The 8118-nt window shown below is 59.6% G+C and overlaps 1 protein-coding gene across 1 annotated transcript in view; it reads right to left on the bottom strand.

Annotated features, from left to right (window-relative positions):
- Positions 1 to 7177, bottom strand: part of ASIC4 (acid-sensing (proton-gated) ion channel family member 4) — a 22166-nt gene extending 14989 nt beyond the window's left edge. Inside the window, 3 exon segments of the mRNA XM_010861255.1 lie at positions 6212 to 6835; positions 6838 to 6918; positions 6920 to 7177. Of these exon segments, the coding sequence (XP_010859557.1) occupies positions 6212 to 6835; positions 6838 to 6918; positions 6920 to 7177 (963 nt within the window).
- Between the last annotated feature and the right edge of the window lie 941 nt (positions 7178 to 8118).

Below are 8118 nucleotides of genomic sequence, written 5' to 3'. Positions count from 1 at the left end.
TTGACTCTTCTATTACCAAGTTTCCCCCCCCCCCCCAAAAAAAAAACCAAACTTCTCATGCCTCCTGTCCACGGTTCTGACTGTCCCACCCTCTCCCCGCACTGCTCCAAGGAGGTGGCATTACTGGGAGAGCCTGGAAGGGCAGGGAAACACTGATAACTCAGCCTGAAGCTGCCCTCTCACCCCCCTCCTCCAGGGAGGCTATCCATCTCTCGAGACCACCCTGAGTCTTCACCCCGCCTTCACTCCCCCTCCTCCTCCCGTGGGACTCACTGACTCGGGGCCCCAAACTGAGTAGCCCTGAAGCTCTGCACTCCGAGTGCTCCTTGAGGTCTTCCTGCCTCCCTGCCGCTCCCCCTCCCAAATCCCTGATCTCTTTTGCCCCTAGCCTGGGCTTGGAGGCAGAGTCTGCCCTGCCACCAGCCAGGAGAGGGAACATAAGGGCAGGGGTGGGGGTCCCGGAAGAAGCACAGGTAGGGGAGACAGAGGGAAGACAAGAATGCGGGGGCCATTTCTTCAAATGCTAATCAGCATCTTCCGGCAGTGCCACAAGAAGCTGAGCTGATAATGAGCCCAGCTCGGGGCTGATTCCTAATTAATAAAGAGGCCACTGGGCTGCTGAGTGGGGCCGGGTGGGGCACGGCCCTCCCCTTTGCCCTTGCAGACCAGCCCTGGGTAACAGTAACAGTGCCTGCCCGCGGTGTCTGGGCCATGCCACTTAAATCCCCCCCAGCAACGCCACTAGCCAGTAGGAGGTACCCAGGCTGAGAGCGCCCCCTTCAGGTGGGCCGGAGGGGCAGCAGCCAGTGATGGGGCCCGCAGTGGGGAGGGCAGGCTCACTGAGTTCTGCAGTCCAAGTTGTAGGTAGCTCTTGGGATTATTTTTTTAATCAAGAAATTTTAAATTAAAGTAATCAACACTCTAGGCTTCTCTGGACAAACTGGAAGACACCCCCCCCCCCACCCCCCAACACTGGGCATCCTGACCAGAGGACAATAGTCAGGTGAGGCTGAGAAGCTGCTGCTCCCTTCAAGGGTAAGTGACCTTCCCTTCTCACCCCCCACCCTTCCCTACTGGGTGAAAGGCAGGACCAACCCTGAACTAGATGTTGAGTTAAATGTTCTCCCGGTTCTTGCCTCGGGAGAAGGTGGGGCTGGTGGGCACAGAGGGTGACTGGCAGTGAGGGTCAGAGGCAGCTCATATGGTAGATAGTGGCCTGGACCAGGCTCAGCCGGAACCCTCTCCCCTCCTGAGTCAAGGGGGCGAGGAGAGGTGGCTTCAGGCAAAGTTATGGAGCTGGGATATCTGCGGAGGAGCCCCTGCCACAATCAAGGAGCAGGTGCAGAGACTGTCAGTACTGGCCTGACCATACCAGGGAAGGGGGTACTGGGTTCAGGTGGAAGCTTGGATTGAAGGCAGGAGATGGTGGAGGAGCCTCCAACTGGGGGCTGGGGCAGCCAGAGAGTGATGGAGGGCGACTTGCTGCTCCCTCTGCCTCAGAGCCATCCTGATGGCAGCTGGGGTGGGGCTGGGAGAGGAGGGAAGAGGGCAGGGAGGGGGACTGCCCAGCTGGAAGAGGCCTTGTCTAATTGTGCCTGATTAGTAGAGAGGAAGAGAACAGGGCGAGTGATTAATAGTCACGGCAGTCACCAGCGCGTGGGGGAGGGGTGTTGGGATGGGGAGGGAAGTCTGAGAGTGGATAGAGACAGGGAAGCGCACACAGGTCCCTGGTCACCTGCCCTGCCGGGGGGGCTGCCCAGACCCCAAAGGACAAACTGAGACGAGCTGGCCTCCCTCTACCTCCTCAGGGATTCTCCACCTTCCCCATGCCTCAGTTTTCCAGACAACAGAATGGAAAAGACCAAGGTCACATCCTACACCCGGGAAGTAAGGTGTACCTGCTCACATGGTGAGCAGACACCTCGATGTCCCGAGGCACAGGCCCCATCCTTGGCTCAACCTGGGACCTTAGTAGACGGCCAGACTTCTGATCACAGCCCACCGCCACCACTTCATATCCTGTGACGCCAGTTGGAAAGCCTATGCTCCCCAACCTGGCAGCTTGAACCCCATCCCCACGACCACCTGGAGCCCCACGGTCTGATACCGCAGTCACTGGCCACGCTCGGCTGTTTGAATGGAATGTTGGTCCTCCGTCATGCTAATCACACCGCAGATGCTCCCTGGCCAGTGTGGCTAGCGACGACCACCGTGGACAGCACAGATTCAGGACGTTTCCATCATCACAGAGTGTTCTGTGTGTCAGCATGGATCGTGAGTGTGTGCACTCCTTTGCATGCACACACGTGCCTGAATCTTGGGGAGGGGTGGGGAACATGGGGATGCTATGACAGAGTGGGGGTGCAGGCTCGAGGGTCAGGAGAGGAGCAAGGCTAGGTGATGGAGAGCAGCGAAGATGCCAGCACACGGGTTGGAAAACAGCAGGTGGTGCTGGGAACAGTCAGGTTAAGGAGGGCCAGGAGCTGGGGTGGTGGTGTTTCTCACAGCTGACACTCTGAGTGCACACTACGTGTGTGTGTGCCAAGCAGTGGGCTAAGCCCTTTACAGCCATCTCTTTTGATTATCACAAGCACCCAATTTTTTTTTAGGTTCTACTATTGTATTTAACGAATACAGAAGTGGATGCTCACAGCAGCTTTCTGACTTCTCCAAGGCCACACAGCCAAGGTTCGAATCCAGGTGGTCTGGCTCCAGAACCCACACACTTGATTGCTTCACCATACAATCCCCAGATGAGAGAAGATGCTGAGTTTTAGAGCTGCATTTTACAGCTGAAGAAACGAAGCCTAGGGAGAAAGAGTGATTTCTGCCTTCTAGTAAGTGGGCAGGCTCAGAGCAAGCCGCAGCCAGGGAAAGTATGGATGGGGCTTGGCACACTGGGGTTGGGGAGCTGATGGTGGTAGGAATCAAGGAGGAAGAGAGAGTATATGGGTGGTGATGGAAGGAGGAGGTGGAGGTGGGTGGTATGCGACTGGGTGAGGCAGGGGGCAGGAAAGAGAAGAGATGGGGTGAGCTAGGTGGAGGGGCGTATGGGTGGAGAGGTGGGAGCATCCCCCACCACCCAGGAGCCCTCTCCTCTCTCACCCCTCTCCCCTCCTCCCCAGACCTAGCGCAGCCTGCCTCATCCCTTTTAAGCCTTCCCAGCCCTCTTCAGCAGAGTGCTTCTCCGAACCTTGGCTCTCACTATCCATGTACCTCGTTTGGCAATTAATCCTGGCGCCTCCTGACACTGCTTGCATGGCTGGTTAACTCTTGCATGGTTGGTTAAGCTCTGAAGTCTCCCCGTCCCCGCCCCACCACGAGACTGGAGGCTGCTTGAGGACAGGGACTGGTGACCAGGGCTCCCCCGTTCTTTGTTCTTTGCCCCCACAGCACCTGGCAGGGAGCCTGGCACATAGTAGGTGCTCAGAACTCTGTGTTGATTGAGTGACTGATTGGGAGTTGGTGAGGGGACATTAGGGAGCAGGGGGTGAGAGCGATGGCAGTGGTAACAGAAGCAAGAGCTGCAGCTGAGGGGACTGGGGGAGGGTGCATTACCCAGAGTAAAAATAGGCTGGAAAATGTGACATTTATTAACTTGGATTCGGAGGAAAGGTCACAGCAGAGTGGGGAGTGGGAATGAGAAAACGGGGAAGGCAGCAGAAAACACACACCAGCCCCTTACCCACACCCCATCTATCGCTGTCACTGACTGTCTCAGCACTCATGCGCTGGAGGTTCCCATCACTGATCCCTGTACCTGTCTCCCCTCCATGGATCCCAAATCCCCATCGTGGGCTCCACATTCTCACCAGAGTCTACTGTGACCTCAAGTCCCCATCAGAGAGCCTGATGTCTTTGTCTCTCCGTACCCCTTCTCCAGTCTTGCCCACACAGCACACCCCCAGTTTCCCCATTGCCATGGATCCTGCCGTCCCAACCATAATGCCAGACCATGCTAAGCTGGCAATAAGGACTCAGCCCTAGAATGCCAGGTCCAGGGAAGAGTTCCACTTGGCACACGGGGGTTGGGGTTTGGGAGACAGGTACAGGACCTAGGCTGGGTCGGGGGCAGATGGGTCCAAGGGACATTCCTCTCCCCGAGTGCTGGCTCTGCTCCTCTGCCCCTCACTGTCCTGCTGCATCCAGAGCAGAAAACCACAATCTTTAGTCCTTTTCTCTCCATCGCAAAGGGCCTATGGGAGATCCACCCTCACCCATGCCTGGCCATGCCCACATTCAAAGGGATTCACCAGCTTTGATCCCGGGACTCCCTGTTCCCATATCCTCCTTCCCTGGAGGCCAGGCAGGAACCTCTGGCCTCCCTCACCTTGCTTCCTCGACCCCTATCTCTCCCTCCCCACTGAGGTTTCATCGCTCTTCCCCTTTTTCTTCCACCCCCACACTGGGGCCTGGGACACAAACTCCCACTCAGGGACACAAAGCCCCCATTGATTTCTCCCCCAACAACACCTGCTGACACTGGGCTCTGTCCCCCAACCAACCCGGAGGGGTGGGGACGTCTCAGGAGGAGCCCCTCGGACCCAAGAGGCCACATTCACACACTCCTTAGGGACAATCGCTTTGAGAGCAGTGATTTTTCCTGGAAGAAGGGGTGTGTGGTTGGACCACAGGGCTAGTGCTCACCCCCGCCCCATTCCTCTCTCAGCACAATCCTCCTTCTCGTCCCTTCCTCCATTTCTACCCACTGCCCCCACCCCACGGCAGGAGGACCCCGAGGCTGCAGGCTTGGTGGGGGCAGGAACATGGCTGGAGCATATTTCCTGGTGCTACTGAGGCAGTGAGTGAAGGAGACCCTGGGTGGGGGGCCCAGGTCACGACAAGGAAGAGTGCCTCGTTTGGGGCTGGCTTTAAAGCCTGGGCTGGATGGGCACCATGTTGATGCCATGTATTTGCATATGTGCTGGGCACGGTCACAAGAATGAAAACACACGCCCCACGCTCCACACATGCATAATGCCAGGAGTAAACTGGACCAGGGACAGCATCCCAAGCCCTGGGAATACCAGACAGCCTGTGACTGTGGGTGAACGGAGCACCAACAGACAGACAGCATACAAGACACACCTCCCCACACACACACGCCTCACACACCTGGATTATGGGAGGTGTGCATGGGAGGGCAGCTCCACGCCTCCACGTGAGAGTGTGTGTGTGTGTCTGCGTGCATTCACACATATGTGAGACGGAGCAGGGAGGGGCTGAGGTAGCTGGGGTCACAAGATGGGTCGGCATCCAGGGGGTGACCCTGTCCTGGGAAGCTGAGTAAGGGCTGGGCTGTGGGCACGTGGATGAGTAGCTCTGGATGCGTGTGTGGGTGTGCAGGTGTGCACGGGAGCATAGCGACAGGGACGCTTGAGTGTGAGTGAGAGAGTGTGCAGGAACTATGTCCCCATGCGGTAGGTGTGTGTGTGTGTGTGTGTGTGTGTGTTGCATGCACGTGTGTGCCGGGGGCAGCAGTGAGGGTGAGCCAAGCTCCTGAGAGTGAATGAGTGATTCTCAGTGTAAGAGCTAGAGCCATGCAAGGGAGCAGCAAGAACCAGGAAATGGAGGGAGGGCCTGGGCCGCGGGAGAAGCTGGAGGGGAGCATGAAAGAGGGATGTGTGAGGGAGTTCGTGAAAGGGGGTGTGTGTGAGAGACAGGGACAGCGGGAGACACTGGCACCCAGTGTCCGCGAAGATAGGCTCTATCCAGTCTGCCGGCCGGGTCGGCTCCCCAAGACGCAGCCCTGAGTCCCTCCCTTGCTGGAGCCCCCAGACACGCTCTCCCCATCACCCTTGTTTGGTGGGGTGGGGGGAGGAATCCAGCGACCACAGAAGAAAAGGGGAGTAAGAGAAAAGCAGGGGTCAGTTGGTCTGGCTATGGCCTGGTGCATCCCTTCCGAGCAAGCTGACTGGCTTCCAGGCCCCTGTGAGCCCATCCCAGGACCCCCGGCCCCCCAGACCCTGGCGCTGCGGCAGCCGGAGAGCCCGTGGAGGAGCAGCAGCAGCCGCCGGGTAAGCCCCCAGGAGCGTCCACTGCTCCCTGCTGGGGAGCCCCAAGGGAAACACCGGGCTGGGGGGTGACATGAGGCCAGCCTGTGGCGGCAGAAGGAGGGGAAGCCCTGTCGAGGATGCCCTGCACGCCACCCTCACCCCCACCGCCAGCCTCTGGCCACCCTAGGCTGGCCAGGCTGCCTGACAGGACTCACCACAGAGAAGTTGCTAGCAGAGCAGTGGTGCCCGCTGAAGTTGCAGCTCTTGAGCATGTCGGCGAGCTGGTGGCCGGTGCGGTTGAGGATGTCTACCATGTCGGGCTCCGGGTAGCGCAGGCCGGCAGCACGGTGCCCGTCCCGGTCTTTGGGGGGCAGCCCGGTCAGGTTGGCCAGGTGGAAGATGTCGGCGTCGCTGAGGGCCGAATGCCGGAAGCGGTTGATGTTGCAGAGGGTGACGGCGGGGAAGCCGGCCGCCGGGGCTGGGGCAGCGGGGTCCATCACCACCAGGTGAGGCCGGGTCAGGTAGCCCCGGGCCAGGCCGGCCGCCTGGTACAGGAAGGCAGCCAGAGAGGTGAGGAGGGCCAGTGCCCAGAGGGTTCTCCGCAGTCCATGGGGGCCTGGGCCACAGGCCCGGCCCAGCCCATGCAGAGTGCTGGTGCTGGCGAAGGTGGCTAGGTCCCGGGGGGCTGCTGCCCCTTGAGCGGCCCCCAGGAGGCTCTGCTCATCCCCTGCCTCCTTCTCCTTGGGTTTCGCATCCTCCTCTGCAAATTTGATTTTGCACACAATCTCGATCGGCATCTGTCCCCAGATGCTGGGACCAGCCGGAGCCTTCCTGCCCCTGTCCCTCCCTGGCCAGCAGCCCCCGGTGCCCTCTGGAGTGGCGGCGGTGGCAGCAGCGGCTCTTCTAAACTCAGGGCAAGCGGGGAAGAGGATGGGGACAGGGTGGGGGCCCGAGGTGGGGGAGTCACTCCCACTCCCAGCAGCTCCGCAGCCCTGATGATGCCTCTGCCTCTGCTGCCTCTGCTGCCGCTTGTCTCTCTCCTCGATCGTCTCCTTGTGGCTTCCCTTATCAGCACCAGCACAGCTGTCAGCCCCTGCGTGTGTCCCTGCGAGCGAGCGAGTGAGCGAGGGAGCGAGCACTGCTCTGCCACGCCGTGCAGCCCCAGCCGCTCCGCTCAGCATGTGCTCCGGAGCCCACCCCGTGCTTAATAATTCAGGACATGTCAACAGCGTTTCACCGGCGGCACGGGCGGCAGGAGCCAGGCCAGGGGAGGGGGGCAGCCCCCAGCCCAGGACAGGGATCTCCGGTCCTTGCCTGGGACCTCGTCGGGAGGCCCCCAAACTCTTGCTACACCCTCGTCACGCATGGGGTCTCCACCTGGCCCCACTCCCAGGCCACCAGGGAAGAGGCTTGCACCCAGAGTCCTTAGCTTATTCTGCCACTTTTCTGGACCACACCCTGAGAAGGGTCAGCCAACTCCATCCCCCCACCTCCTGGCCTCCCTGACTCCTAACACCAGCACCTCCTGACCTCGCTACCCCACTCACAGCACCTTCCAAAGAACTCCTTGGGAAAGCCACTTGTTTGAATGAGGGAGGGGAGGGGAGGGCAGAGAATGGCAGGCAAGACAGACAAGGGGTCAGTGATGGCTCCATTAAGATACTTGACTTCCTTAGAGCTTTGCTCCAGACTTAACATCCACCATGCCCCTGCCCGCTCTCCAGTTTTGGCTGCCCTCTCCCCCACTTCATCTCCATCCCCAAACTCAGTCTCTCCTGTGTCTGGGATAGAGGGCACCCTGGCCAGCATAAGCATCTGTGGCCACTTTGCCTCCCCAAATATTCCCCAAATCCCTTGCCACAGCCAGGCCTGTGGTGGGGGCAGGGAACGTGTTGGGTGGCCAGGCCAGGGAGCAGAGGATGTATAACGTGGGGAGAGGGTATGGCATGGAGGTCAGGAAAAGCCCAAATGGGGGGTTTGGAGGGAACCCAGATGTGCTGGGTTTGAATCGGAGGGAATGCAATCCTAAAGAAGCAGGCGCAGGGGGTGCCAGGCAGAGGGGCAGAGGAGCAGAGCGCTGGGGTGGCCATGCCTAGCTGAGGAGAGGCAGGATGGGGCCTAT

The sequence above is a fragment of the Bison bison genome, unplaced genomic scaffold, assembly GCF_000754665.1.
Source record: "Bison bison bison isolate TAMUID 2011002044 unplaced genomic scaffold, Bison_UMD1.0 scf7180017864471, whole genome shotgun sequence".
In the NCBI taxonomy this organism is placed as follows: Eukaryota; Metazoa; Chordata; class Mammalia; order Artiodactyla; family Bovidae; genus Bison; species Bison bison.
The sequence above is the reverse complement of the archived record's forward strand: the minus strand, read 5'-3'. Positions and strand labels throughout refer to the sequence as shown.